Raw genomic sequence first — 20,803 nt, forward strand, 5'->3', positions numbered from 1 at the left:
CCGCTCCATCCAGGTCTAGGAAGGTGAGCATCCAAACAGGCTAGGCTCCCACAAAGCCAGTACATGCAGTAGGATCAAAACCCAGTGCCATTGTCCTTGGCTTCTCATCAGTCCTCATTGTCTGCCATGTTCAGAGAGTCCAGTTTTATCCCATGCTTTTTCAGTCCCAGTCCAGCTGGCCTTGGTGAGCTCCCAATAGATCAGCCCCACTGTCTCAGTGGGTGGGTGCACCCCTCGCGGTCCTGAGTTCCTTGCAATTAAGATTTTGCACATTCTTTATTTACCCTCTTTCACCCAGCTCTTCCCAGGTGCAACCTCCTTCATGTCCTATTCATGGCAGTATCCTGTCTCCATTCTCCCCCGAGGGACAACTTGTCTTTTGATGGAGGAAGGTCATTGGTTAAAAAATAAAGAAACTGCTTGGCTCTCATAGGTTAGAACATAGGTGGGTGGAGTAAACAGAACAGAATGCTGGGAGGAAGAGGAAGAGAGCTCAGACTCAATAGCTCTCCTCTCTGGGGCAGATGCGATGAAGCTCCGACCCAGGATGGACGCAGGCTAGAATCTTCTCGGTAAGCACACCTTGGGGTGCTACACACATTATTAGAAATGGGCTAGTCCAGGTACGAGAGTTAGCCGAGAAGAGGCTAGATATAATGGGCCAAGCAGTGTTTAAAAGAATACAGTTTGTGTGTTGTTATTTTGGGGCATAAGCTAGCCAGGCGACCAGGAGCTGGGGCGGCAGGAACACAGCCCGCAGCTCCTACTACAGTCTTTCCTAAATATTCTTTTTTTAAGTGAAAAAAATTTAAGTATAATTTATTTATCCAACAGCTAATAGTTAATATATGAACATTAGCAAAGCCACAGTAGAGTAACATGACAATGCCTAAACTGTACACTAAATATTCTTGTATGTGTGGTCTTCCAGTGGACTGTGATCAACTTATTGATAGCGACACTTTTAGAAAATTGATCCTTTCCACTCACTAGTTAGTAATTTCCCATAGGACCTTAACTAGTGGTCAGCTTCCCTGTATATGCTGGTATTTAGTCTGATTTACTGTTCCAGTCTTAGGCATGGCATAGAAACCCCTGTAAGCTTATACAAATGGCTATTCTGTGTGTCCAGAAGACACTCCTTCATTGTAGTTATTCACTGACTCTGGCTCATACACTCTTTCCATCCCCTCCTACACAATGATACCTAAGCCTTTAGACTTGGGATATATAAGTCCAGTTTAGTATTGGAAATTATATAGTCACTTATTTTCTACATGTTGGTCATTGGGAGTCTGTGCTGATCATGATGTACTGCAACGAGAAGTTGCTGATGAGGGATGAAATGTTTTATTCTTTGGGCATAATTATCAGTTATTGAGTTGGTTTACTCCTATGTGCACTTAACACATAGTTGGTTCTCTCTTAGGGTCTATGAGCTACATAGCTGTAAGTTCTTGTTATAATAGGTAACTGAAGAGAGGTTGTAAGAGCCAGAGCTATTAGATGTCTTCAACAAAACAGTATCTACTAAAGATAACAAGGTCACTGGATTAGCTTACAACAGCTGTTGCTACACCCACAACACCTAAACAAGATAGATCCAGCCAAACTAGTATGGATCAGTGAGTTAATTCATTGTAGTCATTCACTGACTCTGCTGATAAACATTTGATTTTGGGGACTGTAAAACTAAACCAACACATATATTTTAAAGGTATCTTCATTTCAAAAGTTGAGTCTTAGGATATGTTACTTTGGAAAAGAGGTTCTGCTCCTTCCAGGCTAATGTGGTTTGATGGAACAAGAATACTCCCCAAAAGGTCTCCATGAACCCTAAAAATACTTTGGCCAACAAACAGCTGGAAGCTGTTTGGAAAGAACAATGGCCAAATTCTCAAAATGACTGTATATAAATGTTTGTTTTCATTTAAAGGGTGTTAATTAAAAGTGATTAATGGTCACAGTCAGTCTTTCTAATAAAGTGGCAAGATATAGAAACGAATACTTTACATTGGTGTGGACTTTGGTTTATGGATATAAATTTAAGATCAATTTTGTTATATGTATATTTCTACTCTTGCTTAAGGTACTATGTTTATACAGCTCATTTAAAAATGTAATATATAATTAAAAATTAAAGATTAATAGTCATCTATAATAGTCAAACTTGTAGTCATGGTAGTTAGGTTTTCTAGATATACAGAAATATCACAGTTAGATTAATAATCTTCAACACTTCAAAGACCTACAAAATATGACATTTAAAATGTTTTAAGACTTTTCTTGACTGAGACATGTCTGCTTCTGGCAGCACCAGTTACTTCAGAGAGGTTGATGGGCATTGTAGAAACTTATTATGGAATTTGCCTTCAATGTGACAAGGCTAGCCATTTAGGCAAGAAACTGCTCTTCCCTGGACTGCTTGATGATATACTGTATAAACTGGAAAGTTAAGACCCACAGAAAAGTCACTGCTGAACACTCAAAAGATGGTATGTCCCTTCAGCATCCCTGCTTCACAGAAGAAGCTGCCAGAAATTCTGCAGGACATAGAATAAAGCAACTGATGATCTTTACCAGTACAAGGCAGATTTTCAAATTTCTTGCTTCACTGAAGTTTGCCAGATACTATAAGTTGAAGATGGATGCCTCCATATTACAAAAAAACTTTGGATGACTAATCTGGCAGCAAGATGTTTCTGTCAATTATAGAATTTTGGAAGTTGCTTACAACACACTTCCTGTTTACTTTGAAGATATTTTATTATTCTGGGGTCTTTGATGGGGTTGAAGACTAGATAATTATAGTTTCCTTAGTTATGATAAAAGAAAAATTAGATACAAAACTTTAGACTCACAAAGTTGACAGTATTTTACATAATTTACCAAATGTAAATTGACTAAATAGTGTAACTATAAATCTTCCTTGATAATTGTTTTGTATATGTAATTTTACTATGTTAAAAGTTAAAATCTTTCTACTTAGAATAGGGGAGATGTGGGATTCCCTTCTGTATACTGTAAACATGTTTTCTCACCATTCGTTAATAAAGATGCTACTTTGGTCTATGGCAGGGCAGACTATAGGTAGGTGGGAAAACTAAAGTGAATGCAGGGGGAAAGAAGGCAGAGTTAATCAGATGCCACATAGCTGCTAAAGGAGAAAGATGCCAGAAACTTATCAGTAAGCGATAGCCTCATGGAGAGACACAGATGAATAGAAATGGGTTAATTAAAGATCTAAAAGCTAGTTAATAATAACCCTGAGCTAACAGGTCAAATCGTTTATAATTAATGTAATCATCTGTGTTTCTTTGGGAGTGAATGTGGTTGCAGGACCAGGTACAACAGAAACTTCCATTCACAGCTCCCTGTATTGGAGGCAAGTTAATTTTAACCAGCGAGCCATTTCTCCAGACCTCAGTAAAGAACTTTGTAATTGGTGGGTAAGAACAAATTAACTCTCCTATATCTCCTACTAGTTCTTGTTCTGTGGCTAAGATGTGTCTCAGTATTTCCTCTTTTCAAAGAGTCCTGGTGTGTCTTCAGTGCAGTTTTTTCTAGTCCTGTTGTAACTTAGGGAGTCAGTCAAGATTCTCTTGTGAAACTGAATACAACCGCTTCCTCTGACAATTATAACATGAGAAAACAGCTTTTAAAATGATCCAAGATAGAAAATGCCACCTGTGATCAGAATGAGATGGCAAAGATTGTGATTATTTTTCCCATAAAGACTAATAGCTCAAATTAAAAAAAGGATAGTAAGATTAAAGGAACAAATGTAAATCATGTTGCTATGAATTCAGTCTTGCTTAAGTAAATGAAATTTTTATATGCCTTTTTAGATATAAAATCAATTAAGAACTGAAATTACCATGATTAATACTTGAAGATGTAGCCAGTAACCAAATTCATCCCATCTGCTAAATTAGTGTATGTGGCTTGTTTCCCTGTTTCAATATGGTTCTATTTCCATGAAAACAGGGACTGTGTTGTTGTACAAAAACCACAGTTATCACATGAAACAGAATGAGACATTGTTTATTTTGTAGCCATATATGAATGACATGTGTTATGTTAGCTATCTCTAGACAAAAACAAATGCCTAGTAATCACAAAGGGACCCAACAACAAACCATCCTAGGATTTCACCACAGCCCAAATTGATGAGAAAAATGAATTTATTGGGTTTTCTTACAGACCAAAGGGGAAGGGTTACTTACAATTGGGGGACTCCAGGGGAATCTGCCATATAGATCATGGCTCAGGAATCCAGATTCAGGTTACCCAAGTACAGTTCGACAACATGGCAGCAATTTCTGGAACCATTTATAGTTAACAGAATAATCAATTGATGCACCTTGAAAACACATTGTCTAAAAGAATAGGTTTGTAGATTACAGTAAAGGGAAGTCTCTGCTATAGGATTCAGATGTTCTTAGCTGAGGTTAGGGGTTTGATTCTTCAAAGATATTGTGACATTCTCTCCAGTATGAAGACTGATGATAACTAAGGTATAAAGAAACTGAAAAGCATTTTCATGTCCATTGCTGACTGATGTCTGTTGCTGTGATAAATGCCATGACTAAAACACAACTTAGGAGAGGAAATGGATTACTCCAGTTTAGGAATTGGTCAGCCAGTTCAGCCAGGGCAAAAGGTCAAGGGAGAAACCTTCACAACGGAACTAAAGTAGAAACCATTAAGGAATTCTGCTTACTGACTTGTTCCCTCAGATTTCTGTGTGGCCAGAATTCTCATTTTCACAGGACCACCTGCCCAGGGCGGGACTGGGCATTAATCAGCATCCAAGGTTCCACAGACACATCTGTAAGCCAGTCAGATCTAGGCAACCACATAGCTGAGACTCCCTTAGAAAATGCAGAGGTGTGAAGTGTAACAGTGAAGCTTACTGAATTCTTTGGTGTTGACTGAGATTTGAAATATGATTAAAGAGTTTGACACATTATTTTTATGTGTAGCTTCTCTCCAGTATGAAGTCTCTGAGGATAAAGTATGAAAAACACCTAATGGCCTTGTCACATTCTTTACATTTCTGGAGGACTAATTCTTTCATGCTTATGCAGTGACAAATTACAGCTAAACACCTAGGTATATTCTGCACATTTGTAGAGATTCTCCCAAGTGTGAATTCTCTCATGTTCAGCAAGGGCTGAATGACAAATGAAACCTTCATCATATGCTTTGTTGTTGTGAGGCTGCTCTTCAGTTCCAATACTTTTGTTAACTAATGAAGCCGTGTCAATTCATTCACATTTGTAGTGTTTCTCCCCATTATAAATTTTATGGAGGTTAGAAAGTGTTGATTGCCACATTCTTCACTAGGGTTCGGTTTCTATTATGGATTCATTTGAGTTTCTTATGGTTTGAATGATAATCAAAGGCTTTGACATATCCCTCATACTTGTAGGGTATCCCTTGAGAATAAACTGTGATTTTTTTTTTAAGAATTAAAGAGTAAAAAAAAAATTCCAGCATTTTCCCATGAATAGTGTTTCTGAATAGAATGGACTACCTTGTGCTGGGCAAGGTTACACAGTTTAGTGGAAAGTTTTACACATTTGTGGTCTTTTTCACCAGTATGACTCTTTTGACGCTTAGAAGTTCCAAGTGAGTACAAAAGACCTTGCTACAGTCCTCACACTTGTGTGATTTCCATCCAGGATGAGTTAGTTGGTGTTGCTTAAGGTTGAGGATAGAAAATATTTTACCACATTTCTGACATTGGTAAGATTTCTCTCCAGGAATATGACCTGAGATGAGGATGGATAAGTTAAAAGCTTTTCCACATCCTTCACACCTGCAGGGTTTATCCAGAATGAATACTCAGGTGTGTAGCAAGTTCTAAGTGAGCACTAAAGACTTTGCCACATCACACTTGTAGGCATTTTCTTGAGAATGAATTCTTTGATGTTCCTTAAGGCGAGAAGGATAGTAAAACATTTTGCCACATTCTTCACACTTGTAGGGTTTCTCTCCAGAGTGAACTACCTTGTGTTGAGAAAGGTATGAATGAGTAGAAAAGGCCTTTCCACATTGCTCACACTTGTAGGGTTTCTCTCCAGTATGAATTCGCTGGTGTCTAGAACGTCCTGAACGAGTACAGAAGTCCTTGCCACATTCTTCACACCTGTATGGTTTCTTTCCAGAATGAATGGCTTGGTGCTCCTTAAGAATTGAAGGATAGTAAAAGGTTTTGCCACATTCCTCACACTTGTAAGGTTTCTCCCCGGTATGACCTAATTTGTGCTGAGTAAGGTATGAGTGAGTATAAAAGGCTTTACCACATATTTCACACTTGTAAGGATTCTCTTGAGAATGAATTCTTTGATGCTCCTTAAGGCGAGAAGGATAGTAAAACATTTTGCCACATTCTTCACACTTGTAGGGTTTCTCTCCAGTATGAAATCTCTGGTGTTTAGAAAGTCCTTTGGGAGTACAAAAGACATTGCCACATATTTCACACTTGTAAGGGTTTTCTTGGGAATGAATTCTTTGATGTTCCTTAAGGCGAGAAGGATAGTAGAACTTTTTGCCACATTCTTCACACTTGTAAGGTTTCTCTCCAGAGTGGACTACCTTGTGCTGAGTAAGGTATGAATGAGTAGAAAAGACTTTCCCACATTCTTCACACTTGTGGGGTTTCTCTCCAGTGTGAATTCTTTGGTGTCTAGAACGTCCTGAGCGAGTGCAGAAGTCCTTGCCACATTCTTCACACCTGTATGGTTTCTTTCCAGAATGAATTGCTTGGTGTTCCCTAAGGATTGAAGGATAGTAAAATGTTTTGCCACATTCCTCACACTTGTAAGGTTTCTCCCCAGTATGACCTAATTTGTGCTGAGTAAAGTATGAATGAGTATAAAAGGCTTTACCACATATTTCACACTTGTAAGGATTCTCTTGAGAATGAATTCTTTGATGTTCCTTAAGGCGAGAAGGGTAGTAAAACTTTTTGCCACATTCTTCACACTTGTAGGGTTTATGGCCAGTGTGAACTATCTTGTGATGAGAAAGGTATGAATGAGTAGAAAAGGCCTTTCCACATTGCTCACACTTGTAGGGTTTCTCTCCAGTATGAATTCGCTGGTGTCTAGAACGTCCTGAACGAGTACAGAAGTCCTTGCCACATTCTTCACACCTGTATGGTTTCTCTCCAGAATGAATTGCTTGGTGTTCCTTAAGGACTGAAGGATAGTAAAAGGTTTTGCCACATTCCTCACACTTGTAAGGTTTCTCCCCGGTATGACCTAATTTGTGCTGAGTAAGGTATGAGAGAGTATAAAAGGCTTTGCCACATTCTTCACACTTGTAAGGTTTCTCTCCAGAATGGATTCTCAGGTGTTTAGAAAGTTGCCAGCAAGTTCTAAAGACCTTGCCACATATTTCACACTTGTAGGGTTTCTCTTGAGAATGAGTTATTTGATGTTGTTTAAGGTTTGAAGAACAGTAAAACATTTTGCCACATTCTTCACATTGGTAAGGCTTCTCTCTAGTATGCCCTATCTTATGCTGAATCAGAGAAAGATGACTAGGGAAGGCTTTCCCACATTCGTCACACTTGTAGGATTTCACTTCACAATGAATTTTCAGGTGTTTAGATACTGAATGGAGTTCACAAAAGGCATTGCCACATTCTTCACACTTGTAGGCTTTCTCTCCTGGATGAATTCTTGGATGTTCAGAAAGCACTGTGCAAGCACTAAAGGTCTTAATACATTCTTCATACTTGTAGGGTTTCTCTTCAGTACAAAATGTCTGGTCTTTAGAAAGTTCTATGGGAGAACAAAAGACCTCGCTACATACTTCAATCTTCAAGGGATTATCTTGAGAATGAATTCTTTGATGTTCTGTGAGGTAAGATGGACAATAAAACAGCCTCTCACATTCTTCATAGTTACAGGATTTCTGTCCAGTGTGTTGTAACTCATGTTGAGTAAGACATGAATGAGTAGAAAAGGCTTTTCCACATTCTTCACACTTGTAAGGGTTCTCCCCAATGCAAATTCTCTGGTAGCTAGAATGTCCTGAGCAAGTACAAATGATGTTGCCACATTCTTCACACTTGTAGGCTTTCTCTTCTGGATCAACTATGTGGTGTTCAGAAAGTACTGGAGAAGAACCAGAAGGCTTTCCACATTCTTCACACGTGTAGGCTTTCTCAGCTGGATGAATTCTCTGGTATTCAAGAAGAAGTGAGTTCCAATCACAAGCTTTGCCACATTCTTTACATTTATATGGTTTTATATCTGTTAAGTAAAAGTTGAGATATGAATAAAAACTGAGTAACATTCTTATATTTAGAATGCTTACCTTTAATATGGAGACCTTTACTTATTTTTTATTGGTAAATGATAAATTACAAATTTCCACACCTATATTCACTACAGTGTAATTTAGAAAATGCAATGAGTGGAAACAATATAAACTTCCACTGAAATAAGAGGAAGACCAAACAGAATACAGAAATAATTGAATATTATTAACAGTTAAAGAACAAAGGAAGATGTACTATCAATAACAGGAACTCTTGCCGGGCGGTGGTGGCGCACGCCTTTAATCCCAGCACTCAGGAGGCAGAGGCAGGCGGATTTCTGGGAGTTCGAGGCCAGCCTGGTCTACAAGAGCTAGTTCCAGGACAGGAACCAAAAAGCTACGAAGAAACCCTGTCTCGAAAAATCAAAAAAAAAAAAAAAAAAAAAAAAAAAAGAAAAGGGGAACTCTTAAGTGCACTGTGTTAACAGAAATGAGCCCATTAAAAATATATAAATTATATGACCAGACATAGATGAAAAACAGAAATAGGTAAATGTGGAAAACATTAGAACAATGGTGATTGTATGAGGTTGGAAGAATGTAGAAATACACAATTTATATCCTAGATACAGGTGTAATTTGGAAGGCACACAATATATACTGTGTAACAATTAGATTCTCTATAATACTAAGTATGATATTTCAGGGAGTTAATAAGTATTTGAAAGAATCAAATTATGAAAAGAAAAAACCCCTCAAGTTCACCTATAATGATAGAACCTGCTACAGACTCATATGAGTCAAAGATTAAATGATAAAATTACCTCAATTTCAAAGAATATTCCCTTACAAGATAACAGAGTCTTCTACTCATCAGTGAGGAGATGATGTACAAGGCATAAAAACATGAGACTCATGTGTTCACATAAAGTGGACACACACAATTCTGATATTCTCAGAACCAGTGCTCATTGATTATTTTTAATCGTACACTGTCCCAAGTATTTTGCATTGTGGACTTCATTCACAAAAACATAAGCTTACATGTAAACATGTGATTTTAGATAACCTAGACTTCAATAATATAGAAAACAAAGTTGTAAAATAACAAAAAGAGAACCCTGAGCCCACTGAACTCTAAAAAGTAGCTGATAAGCTACTACAAACATTCTTCTAGACATGTAAGGTTTTAATCTATGAAAACATACCCAGAAAGGGCATGCATTTTAAATCAGTAACACTTGAGTACATGAGAAAAAAAAACTTTATGAGGATATATTATACTTATTCACAGCAATTATGAAAAGATTTAAATTAGCAAATATGTATGGGATGTAAAAGAAAATTATTTGTTATTATATTGTATTATAATGGCTTTACTTGTTTTTAAACGTGCAAATCTTCCTAGGCATAGGGTACAGTTAAAAGTCTGCTGCAGCCGGGCGGTGGTGGCGCACGCCTTTAATCCCAGCACTCGGGAGGCAGAGGCAGGCGGATCTCTGTGAGTTCGAGACCAGCCTGGTCTACAAGAGCTAGTTCCAGGACAGGCTCCAAAGCCACAGAGAAACCCTGTCTTGGAAAAAAAAAAAAAAAAAAAAAAAAAAAAGGTCTGCTGCAATGCAGACTCTCAGCAAAATGACAAACTTCGTCACTGTAAACATAAGCAGAGCTCTTGGGGGGGCAGAGGACAAAGCTCAGACACTTAAATCATGTGAATGGATGAACGGGGTATCTAGAAATTCATTTCCATCACAATATAACATCTTGGTGCATATGGTAAAGTCTGGCTTTATGCTAGAAAGTTCACTCTGTCCTCTGTCCCCTCATTCTACAAACCTGGGTGCATGGTGGCAGCTTCTTGTGTCTTCACATCTGAAGGCTCTTGACTTTGCTCTAGAAACGTGACCAGGTATGGCTTAGAGAAGGCAAGACCTGTTTGTGGGAAAAGGGATCAAGACGGTTGGTGTGTTATTCACCTGGGAAATAACATGTCTATTTCAGGATTGTGTCCTTAGGGGGAAAAAAAGAAAATACCCAGCTTCATTAACTTCACTGTCCCCCACCCCCAAAGTCAATAAAAATAAAAAACCTAAAACTTAAAGGTATGCCTCATGTCTGTGACTTTCTAACATTACCACTAGAGTAAAGAATACTTCTAAAGAAACAGCCACGTTAAAAAAAAAAAACAAAAAGAATTAAAAAAGAAATTGTCTTAGTTACATTAACAATCTCCTCAATCCTTCCCAACATGCAGGTCCATGACCCTCATTGTTGGAAACTACAAGCTCCCATGAGATGCTTTTATAAAAAGAATTTAATGTTGACCTTGAATTAAGAACTCACTATGAGCCAGGCATGGTGGCAATGAATACCAGCATTTGGGAGGCAGAGGCAGGAGGATCTCTTGAGTTTGAGGCCAGTCTGGTCTATACAAGAGTTCCAGGAAGCAAGGACTACATAGAGAGACCCTGGCTCAAAAAACAAACAAAACCAAGAAGAACAAAACCCCCACACATATACACAAGAAGAATTCACTATAGATGCACTCCTCACCCAAAAACACCAGGTTGCTGTAATTCTCCAACATCACATCCCTGTACAGATTCCACTGAGCAGGGCCCAGGCATTCCCACTCCTCTGCAGAGAAATCAATGGCCACATCCCTGAATGACAGCATTTCCTGAAATAAAGATAAACGAATAATAGATTATATTAATTAAAATCAATAACAGATACCAACAGGCATTCTGTGCTTATAAATACATTCTTAGGGAGTATAGCAACAACATCACTTTTTTAATATCTAAAATAATCAGGTATCACTACATTCTTTCATTTTTTCCTTTGCCTGCTTTCTGTGTCTATCTTTATTAGACATATTCGTGTATTTACTATATTCATACAAGCCTTTGAACTCATGGCAACTTTAGCTTAGACTGCTGAGTTCAAGAATTGTAACTTGTGATTCTAATTACTATTTTCCCACATTTTTGATTTTTTTTTAGTGTTGTGTTGCTTTTTATCTCATTGCATAAAGTTCTCAAATGGTTAATGACAGCAGTACATTATTTTTCTTTCTGTGGCTAAATAATAGAAAATCAGAGACTTGCACGTTAGCCAGGGTGTGCTGTGCTACTGTCACAGGTAGACCCTGCAACGTCTTTCCATCAGTTTTAGAGTACTCATTTCCTCAGACACCTAAGTTTAAAATGTCCAAAGTCCTTAGACTTGATGTGGTAGTGTGCGTCTTTTCACCCCAGCACTTAAGAGGCAGAGGCAAGTGGATCTCTGAGTTCCAGGGATGCCAGGACTATCTAGAGAGACCATGACTCATAAAGCAGAACAAAACAAAAAATTCTGTTTTCCAACCTTCTATAATATAAATATTACAAAATGATTACTGATAGGGGCAACATTTACCATAAGCTTCTTCCTTCTATCCAACTGTATAATGTTTCCCAAAGCCTACCTTTCCCATGTCACCGACTGATGAGTAATGTTTTTACAAACTTATTTCTCCAACGTCTGTAAGTTAAAATCCTGGAAACTCATGTGGTACTTGTCTTTCTGTATATGAAATAATAATTTCCAGGCTCTTTTGTATTGACCCGAATTACAGGATTTCATTGTTTTGTGTGACTGAACAGTTTCATACTGTAAACACGTGAACCACAATTTCACTGTCAAAAATCAAGTAAATTGTAGAACTTAGCTTTCAGTTATGATTGGGTGAGCACAAAACCATAGGAAAGGGAACATAAAGTAAAATTCAAATAGTCATGCTGAAACAATATTAAAATCAGCTTTGTTACTGAAATGAGCAAAGGAAACTACTAAAGAGTCAGGAAAACAAACGCAGTAAAATAATATTTACACTTGCTGCAGCATTGGTAAAAGCAAGAAGTAAGCTCAGAAAAGGATGCAGAAGTATGTGCAGCTCTGGCAACTGTGGAGAGCATGCATCATATGAGGGTGGGACTTATGCTCATTTTGATGACACCACTGATATGTGCATTTAAAAACAAGAATGAGATAGTTATTGGTTCCTGGATTGTTTCCACTTGTGATTTCTTCTGACCTTCACTTTACAATTTTATTAATTTGACAACTCTGTCAATCATTTCCCTTTACTGTATGGATTCCATGTATGAAGCCAACTTTGTTGTTGTTTAGGAAAAGCCATTTTGTTCTCCTTACCACACACTACTCATGTGAACCAGCAAGGCATGGTTTGGAGATCACCCTCCAATTTCCTGGTTCCTTTCTCAGGTTGTTAAGAGTAGAAAGGCATTCAATTTCTTATAACACATTTGAAGGTACTATAAATTCAAGCTCAAAATGAGTAGTCACTGGTATTCCCAAAAACCAAATATTAATAAGCATTATAAAGTATTCAAATTAGAAACACGAATCAGATAAAAGAAAAACAAAACAATCCAAAGATGCCATTAACACCCTACCTGTGTTAACGATCTAACGAATTCAGACAATTAAACAGGTAGATAATATCAGCATATATAAAAAATAGTAACTCAGCCATGCAATAAAATATGAAAAGCACAAGGATAGAGCTGAAAGTGCCATAGTGAGTGGCAAACAGTAAAGGAGAGAACACTAGGAAGGGTCTGGACGACGGAAGCCTCAGCAAACAGGAGGCTGCCAGAAGTTTGAGCATGAAGAAAGACATCAAAACACTGAAGGCCTGTGGGGTGACTCACCTGGTGAAAGCACCTGGAGCCCAGTCTAATGAAATCTAATGTTCCATGGTACCATGGAACAACTGTTCTTGAATTGCCCTTGCTTAGGCACAGAACTGCATTTGGTTCCAAACATACAATACTGACTCAAGGAGAAAATTAAAAAAGACAGACAGAAAAAAACTGAAACCAACCTGAAGAGAGTGTAAAGGATTATGGAACACTACACACAGAATAAAGAAAAACAAGGGAACCAGAATGATGTCACATGTGTGTAATCTCAGTTCTTGAATGGTCTGTGTTCAAGACCAGCCTTATCCGCATAGAGAGTTCATGGCTAGCCTGTGATATGTGACAATGTTCCTCATAAAAAACCAAAAAAACAAAAATTAAAAGAGAAAAATAATTTTAGGAAATGAAGTCTTACATTATTTGAGATGTGATGGACACCAACTAAGACTTTCACCAATCTCCAGCCTAGATAACACTAAAGAGAGTCACAGAAGGCTAAGCAAGTGGTGGAAACAAGAATTCTGAAAGGAACAGGACAGTGGCTCCTCACCCAGAAGGCATTTCTTAAAGTGCTCACTAATAACTTAGCAGACCGTAGCCAGGGAAGCTGAGGGATGATATCTCACACATGGTGGGTGGAAAAGAACAGGCATGAATTTATAAACAAAGCTTGCGAGCTGCTCCCTCACCATCTGCAGAGTGGAGAAGGCCACAGAACGACAGGACTGTCCCAGAGTCAGTGAAGAGAAATCTATAAATGGGAAAAGGTTTTCTACCCAAACAGCAGAGGGAAACAGCAAAGAGAAGGACAACAGATCCCTAAGTCACAGCAGAATGATGGCAGATGGATAATTAAAAAAACAGTCCTTTTGTTTATCTTTTTTTCTGCGTCTTCTTCATTTTTTAAATTTTCATTATTTATTGGAGACAAGATCTCACTATGTAGTTCTGGATGGGTGTTCTGGAACTTATTCTGTAGATGAGTCTGGCTTTAAACTCAGAGATCTGCCTGCCTCTGCCTCCCAAGCACTGGGTTTAAAGGTGTATTGTAACATGAATTCTATTTGGTTTCAGTAATAAAAACCCAGAGTCAGATATGAGTTAATGCTGAAAGATCAGAGAAGTGGAGCATCCAGCCACTAGCTCTTAAGCGCCACTGAATCCTCAGACCAAAGGGGTGATTCTGTCCCTATGAATCCTCAGACTGCATCTTAGGGCCTGTCTTCTCCTGCCGCATATTATTCCTCTCTCTGCACAGCCATATCACTCCTGTCTCCACCTCCCTAGTGCTGAGATTAAAGGTGTGGGATCCCAAGTGCTGGGATCACCTGTGTGTTTCTCTTTTAGACAAATTCAATCTCATGTAGCCCAGTGTGACCATGAACTCATAGAGATGTCTGCCTCTGCCTCTGTCTCACGTGTGCTGGGATTAAAAGTGTGTGCCACCACTGCCTGACCTCTATGGCTAACTAGTGGCTTAGCTCTGCACTCTGATCTTCAGGCAAGTTTCATTTGTTAAGATCACAAACAAAATATCACTACAGTGTGTGCCACCTGACCCAGTCATTTCTTAAGAAAGGAAAATGAGACTGTTGAAAGCATCTCTATAAGAGGTAGTAAGTTCATCCTCCACTATTCTTTACCTATGAGATGGCCACCAGCCAGAAGGTGAAGTTTAGTTTTCCTTCTTTTGACTGGAGGCTGGTCCTAGACGCAAGTCTACATCAGCAGAATGAGCAGACAGAAGTGATAAGAACTCTTGCACATCATGTGTGTCCCTCAGAGATATTCAGACATAGAAACCTAACAATCTTCAGTACCAAGAGCATGGGGAAGTCAAAGCTATATGTAAAGGAAGGGCTGGACTCCCAATTAACTTTTAGCTACTAGTGATTTCATTTTTGAACACTGAATGTTTATGGATTATAGAGAACACACCAGGACTACGATAACGGAGCCAACCCACAGGTCTCCGGGCAGCTCGTGACTCCCACACATCTGACATGCAGCTATCATTAACTCCCACACATCTGACATGCAGCTATCATTAGCTCTTGTTTTCACTTGAGACATTTTGCGATACTATGACTCAGAATGTATATTTGGAACACAGCTAATGCCTTTATTTGAAACATGGACTGCATATGTAGACAACATGCAAGTTTCTAAAGAAGTAACACATGCTTTATTATGTATGTTCAATGTGCAAATGTAACAATAACTTTAAATATTCAGTACATTGTTACTCCTTGTTTCTAATGAAATACTAAATGCAATTCATCCTGAAAACAGTTGGGGGTTCATACTCTCATACATCTGATTTATTTTATGTAGCTAATTCAAAGAAGATAATAATTGCATGTATTTTGCCAGACAATGTGAGACACACTTTTACTTTTCAACTCAAAATATGTCACTGCATTTGAAAACAACTATGGATGGACTCAAGGACAGAAATATTTATAAACTCAAAAGAGAAAATGTTGAAAATCTGTGCTTCTCATTTTCATTCCTTGCATATATCTGGCTCCTATTCAAATCTACATAAATAACTTCTGTATCTTCTCTTCAGTCTCCAACATATGTCACATACATCACCAGAAAATGAATGTCATCATCCTGCAAACTTTCCCTTTTCAGTTTTCCAAGCACGACATATCGAACACAACTGTTTCCAAAATGAGCAACTCCTCATAACTCGTTCCCTCATGCCATCATTATACAAACATTAGAATACAAAGAGAAGGGCCTGTAAGGAAAAGGATGCTGACATAAATTCACAGACCTATGAACACCTGATCTTTGACAAAGAAGCTAACATTATACAATGAAAAAAAAGAAAGCATCGTCAACAAATGGTGTTGGCATAGCAAGATGTCAAAATGTAGAAGAACGCAAACAGATCCTTATCCATCCCCATGCAAAAACTCAAGTCCAAATGGATCAAAGACTTAACATAAACCCAGCCACACTGAACCTCATACAAGAAAAAGTGGGAAGTAGCTTTGAATGCACTGGCACAGGAGACCACTTCCTAAATAGAACCCCAGCAGCACAGACAATGGGATCAGCAACTCATAAATGGGACCTCTTGAAACTGAGAAGCTCCGTAAGGCAAAGGACACGATCCCAACACAATCAACAAGACAAAAGGGCAACCTACAGAATAGGAAAAATCTTCAACAACCCCATATCTGACAGAGTGCTGATCTCTAATATACAAAGAACTCAAGACACTAGATGTCAAAATATCAAATTCAAATTATCCAATTAAAAAATGGGGTATAGATCTAAACAGAATTTTCAACAAAGGACTCTCAAATGGCTGAAAGGCACTTAAGGAACTGCTCAGCATTCTTAGCCATCAGGGAAACGCAAATCAAAACAACTCTGAGAGTTCATCTTACACCAGTCAGAATGGCTAAAATCTAAAACACCAATGACAGCTTATGCTGGAGAGGATTTGAGTAATAGGAACACTCCTCCACTGCTGGAGGGAGTACAAACTTCTACAGCCACTTTGGAAATCAGGATGGCATTCTCTCAGAAAGTTGGGAATCAACCTCAAGACCCAGCAAGCCGGGCGTTGGTGGCGCACGCCTTTAATCCCAGCACTCGGGAGGCAGAGGCAGGCGAATCTCTGTGAGTTCAAGTCCAGCCTGGTCTACAAGAGCTAGTTCCAGGACAGGAACCAAAGCCACAGAGAAACCCTGTCTCGAAAAACCAAAAAAAAAAAAAAAAAAAAAGACCCAGCAATACTACTTTTGGGCATATACCCAAAGGATGCAAATCTATACCACAAGAACATTTGTTTAGCTATGTTCATAGCAGCATCAATTTTAATAGCTAAAACATGGAAACAATCTAGATGCCTCTCAACCAAAGAATGGATGAAGAAAAGTGGTACATTTACACAATGGAGCACTATTCAGTGGTAAAAAAACAATGACATTAAAATTTGCAGGCAAAAGGATGGAACTAGAAAAAAAACCATCCTGAGTGAGGTAACCCAGATACAGAAAGACAAACACGGTATGTACTTACTCATAGGTGGATATTAGACATAAAGCAGAGGATAATCAGCCTACAGTAAACAACCCCAGAGAAGACAGGAAACAAGGAGAACTCAATCAAGACAGACAAGGATTCCCAAGAAGGGGAAGCAGACAAGACCTCCTTAGTAAATGGTCAGCATGCGGGGACAGGGAAGGGTGGTAGGGAAGTAGGGATGGGAGAAGGGAGTGAGAAGGAGAGCATAAGGGATGGGGAAGATCAAGTTGGGTGAAGGACAGAGAGGGAGAGCAAGGAAAGAGAAACCTTGAAAGAGGGAGCCATTATGAGGTTAGCAAGAAACCAGGCACTAAGGAAATTCCCAGGAATCCACAAGGATGACCCCAGCTAAGAATCTAAGCAATAGTGGAGAGGGACCTAAAATGCCCTTCTCCTGTAATCAGATTGATGACTACCTTAATTTTCATCATAGAATCTTCATCCAGTATCTGATGGAAGCAGATGCAGAGATCCACAGTTAAGCACTGGACTGTACTCCTGGAGTCCAGTCATAGAGAGGGAGGAGTGATAATATGAGCAACGGGGTCAAGACCACGATGGGGATACCCACAGATACAGCTGACCTGAGCTAGTGGGTTTGACACTGGAGAACCAGCATAAGACCGAACTAGGCCCTCTGAATCTGGGTGACAGCTGTGTGGCTTGGGCAGTTTGGGCAGCCACTAGCAATGGAAACAGTATTATTTTATTATTTTGGTTCAGTATTTATCCCTAGCATGAGCTGGATTTTTAGAGCCCATTCCCTATGGAGAGTTATCTTCTCAGCCTAGATACAGGGGGAGGACCTTGGTCCTGTCTCAAGTGATAGGACAGACTTTGTTGACTCCCCATGGGAGGCCTCACCCCGAGGAGTGGATGGAAGTTGGGGTGGGGAGAAAACGGAGGAGGAGGAGGAGAGGAAGGAGAGGGAACAGGAATTGGTAGGTAAAATATGGCCGTTCTTAAAATAAAAAAAAAAAAAAGTTTAACAAAATGTGTTTTAAAAATACCTTGTTTCTTTTTTCATTTATTTATTTAGAGGCAGGGTTTCTCTGTGTAGTCCTGGCTGTCCTGGAACTTGCTCTCTATAGACCAGGCTCGCCTCAAACTTAAGGATCCACCTCCTTCTGCCTCCCAGAAGCTGGCTGGGATTAAAGGCATGTGCCACCACTGCCTGGCTAAGAAATGCTTCATCTGAGTAGATTTTAGTGCCATAAGCCAGTCTCTAGCACATAAACACTTGGTATTTTGAAGTGTGAGAAAATAGGAAGCAGCACAAAGGATAGGGTGTGGTGTCTACAGGAACCTGAGTGAACCACAATTCTTCAAATTCATCCTTTACTTTTTGACACAGTATAAATACCTTGGCCAATCCTCCCAGAAGAAGTTTACGGAGAAGCATGAAACCCAGACACCACAGTCAGTGGCAGAAAGTTTAGACAAGGACAGAAGAAACGTGTGTGGTTAGAGATCAAAGTACACAGACTGTTGTGTATGAGGGCCGTTTCTCCTTCCCAGAGAAAGTCAGGCACCTCCGTCCCTTTGCTGGCAATCAGTAGATACACTCCTACCCCCACGTCAGCTCATCTCGCAGTTCTGAAAAGGAGTCCAAACCAATGACATCATAATCCCGGCGGACTGGATGAGGTATTATTCTCTAGTATTTTCCACTCTACAGTGTAGGACCAGTAATTTGTTTCGCAAAACTCGAGTCTCTCCCTTTAGGGGATTACTCTGGCTGTACATAGGAGTGTCAGCCTCAGGAGTCAGGTCACAGTGGTGACCGTGAAGGAATTCTATTGTAAACAGCAGTTCCTAAGTCTAACAGTCTATCCCAAAGACAACGAGATTAACATCCTATACGTCGATCTCCCTCGCAAAACTCTCCTTCCTTGGAAACTAGTAACTTTTAAACTATCAATTCTAACAGTCCTAGGCCGATACTGCAGGGGGCCAGACCTCCATTTGCTGCCAGCGTCCCGAAAAAACTAACAGCCGGGTAAGCGTGTGTCAGTAACAGAACGCGACCACGGCTCATCTGGAATGTGCGCGCCCACCAGCACCTCCAGGTGCAGGCTCTCAGCCGACCCTGCCCGAGCAATCCTGCATTTTCCACACTTCCTAATTCCTTCCCCACCGAGCCGGCCCTCATCACAGAAGCTCAGGGTGGACGCCAGCAGCCGCCCTCCCCCCCGCCACCCCGCTCACCGACGTCCTCGGCCCGCACCACCCGCGCCCCCATCCCCAGCCCCGCCAGGCGCCCGGACGCAGTGGCCCAGCCTCGGTCCTTCCCTCCCCGCTCCCTCCGAGCCGGACCCGCCCACCACGCACCGTCGCTCCAACCTGCGGAGGTGCGCGGCACCCTGGACCAACCTCCATGTCCCAGACGCAACCCGAACGCCGAGCAGGACCCGAGAGTCGCCCAACTTTGCGAGAAGACGCGCTTATTGCAGACGCAATGCGGAAGTGACCGTTCCACAATGGCTCCCAGCGAAGCGGGACAGCGGAAGACTACGTTTCCCACAAGTCTGCGGGACAGCCTTGGCGCCCGGAACCCAGGCTGCGGGTTTGCGTGTTTCCTTCTTTTCCCTCTGCGAGTGAGGAGGGAAGGAAGCCAGTAGCCTCTGCGATGTGTCAGCCACATGAAGTCAGGCTGTTTTTAAAATCCCGGATTCACGGCAGGAGATGTTTGCTTGTGAGTCGAGCCTTTGACAGTAAGGCTTATTAGGTTTGCAACTCACTGCTGGTTATATGTTGCAGTTCAAAACTTACAAGTCGACTTATGGAATCTTACTTCCATGTGTAAAGTTCACATTGACTCCATTTTACTTTAAAATAGCTCAGCAAAAAACTATATGGAAATGACCACCATCTCTTTAAGATGATTTCTGAAACCGGCCCTGTGTGTCCCCTCCCTCCCGCGCCTGCCCTGTGGTCGCGGCTGCTCAGGAGACAAAAGGACTCCAAATCAAAGGCTAACCTGGGCCAAGTGCAGGAAGAGTTAGGGAGCCTGGGATGAAGGAGGCCTTGCATATAAGCACACTGTGGTAAACAACCCTGTTTCTCTGTAGTAAAATAAACTGTGTGCCACAGCTGGAGGTGGGGTGCTGTGGGATGTCATAGTGTAAACATTGGAATCCCTACAGTGTAGTTCATGGGTCAGGGGACACAAAGATGATTTAAAAATCATAGAACAAAGTCAAAAGTCCAGCTTTCTGGCGTTTACATGAAAAGAATTCTCCACCGAAGAATCTCCTTGCGTCCACAACCACCATCACCACCGCCACACCTCCCCCCTCTCCCAGTGTGCTGACTCCTGGCCCATCATCTTCTGTTGTAGAATTTATCTCTACAATAGTTTATGTTTCTTCTGTTTTTTCCATTTGCTCTCATCCTGAAATTCTTCCTATGTGACAATATCTTAAATGTCAAGGCTATCTGCCTTGAAATTCCATTAGTTCCTTGGGACATAGAGATGATTCTGGAATACAAAGATATCTGAAATAAGTTTATAGTAATATAAAAAATGAGCTCAGTGGAAGAAAGCTAGATTTACACCATTGGTACCTCCTATGTCTTAAGAATATTTCTTTCTGTACTGATCATGTCTGAGTCCAAAGTATAAACATAGCAGCAGGGAGGCAATCATGGTACTGGGGAAATAGCTGAGAGTCCTACATCTTACAGGCAACAGGAGGTCAAACGACAGTCACACTGAGTGAAGCTCAAACAGACTTCAAACCTTACTCCCACAGTGACCAGATCAT

General features: G+C 40.3%; 1 protein-coding gene across 2 annotated transcripts; it reads right to left on the reverse strand.

The window, feature by feature from the left end:
- Nucleotides 1-3,488: 3,488 nt before the first annotated feature.
- On the reverse strand, nt 3,489-19,527 carry LOC130887252 (zinc finger protein 11-like). 2 transcript variants are annotated; one of them, XM_057789558.1, is made up of 4 exons: nt 19,410-19,527; nt 10,831-10,957; nt 10,114-10,209; nt 3,489-8,270 (listed from the first exon to the last, which is right to left on the reverse strand). In XM_057789558.1, exons 1-4 carry the CDS (start codon nt 19,413-19,415, stop codon nt 5,869-5,871), a joined length of 2,631 nt encoding a protein of 876 aa, XP_057645541.1. In that variant the 5' UTR covers nt 19,416-19,527; the 3' UTR covers nt 3,489-5,868. The 2 variants fall into 2 exon arrangements, with proteins under 2 accessions (XP_057645541.1, XP_057645540.1); XM_057789557.1 differs by having other exon boundaries at nt 19,368-19,507.
- Between the last annotated feature and the right edge of the window lie 1,276 nt (nt 19,528-20,803).

Source organism: Chionomys nivalis, chromosome 15, assembly GCF_950005125.1.
Source record: "Chionomys nivalis chromosome 15, mChiNiv1.1, whole genome shotgun sequence".
Taxonomy (NCBI): domain Eukaryota; kingdom Metazoa; phylum Chordata; class Mammalia; order Rodentia; family Cricetidae; genus Chionomys; species Chionomys nivalis.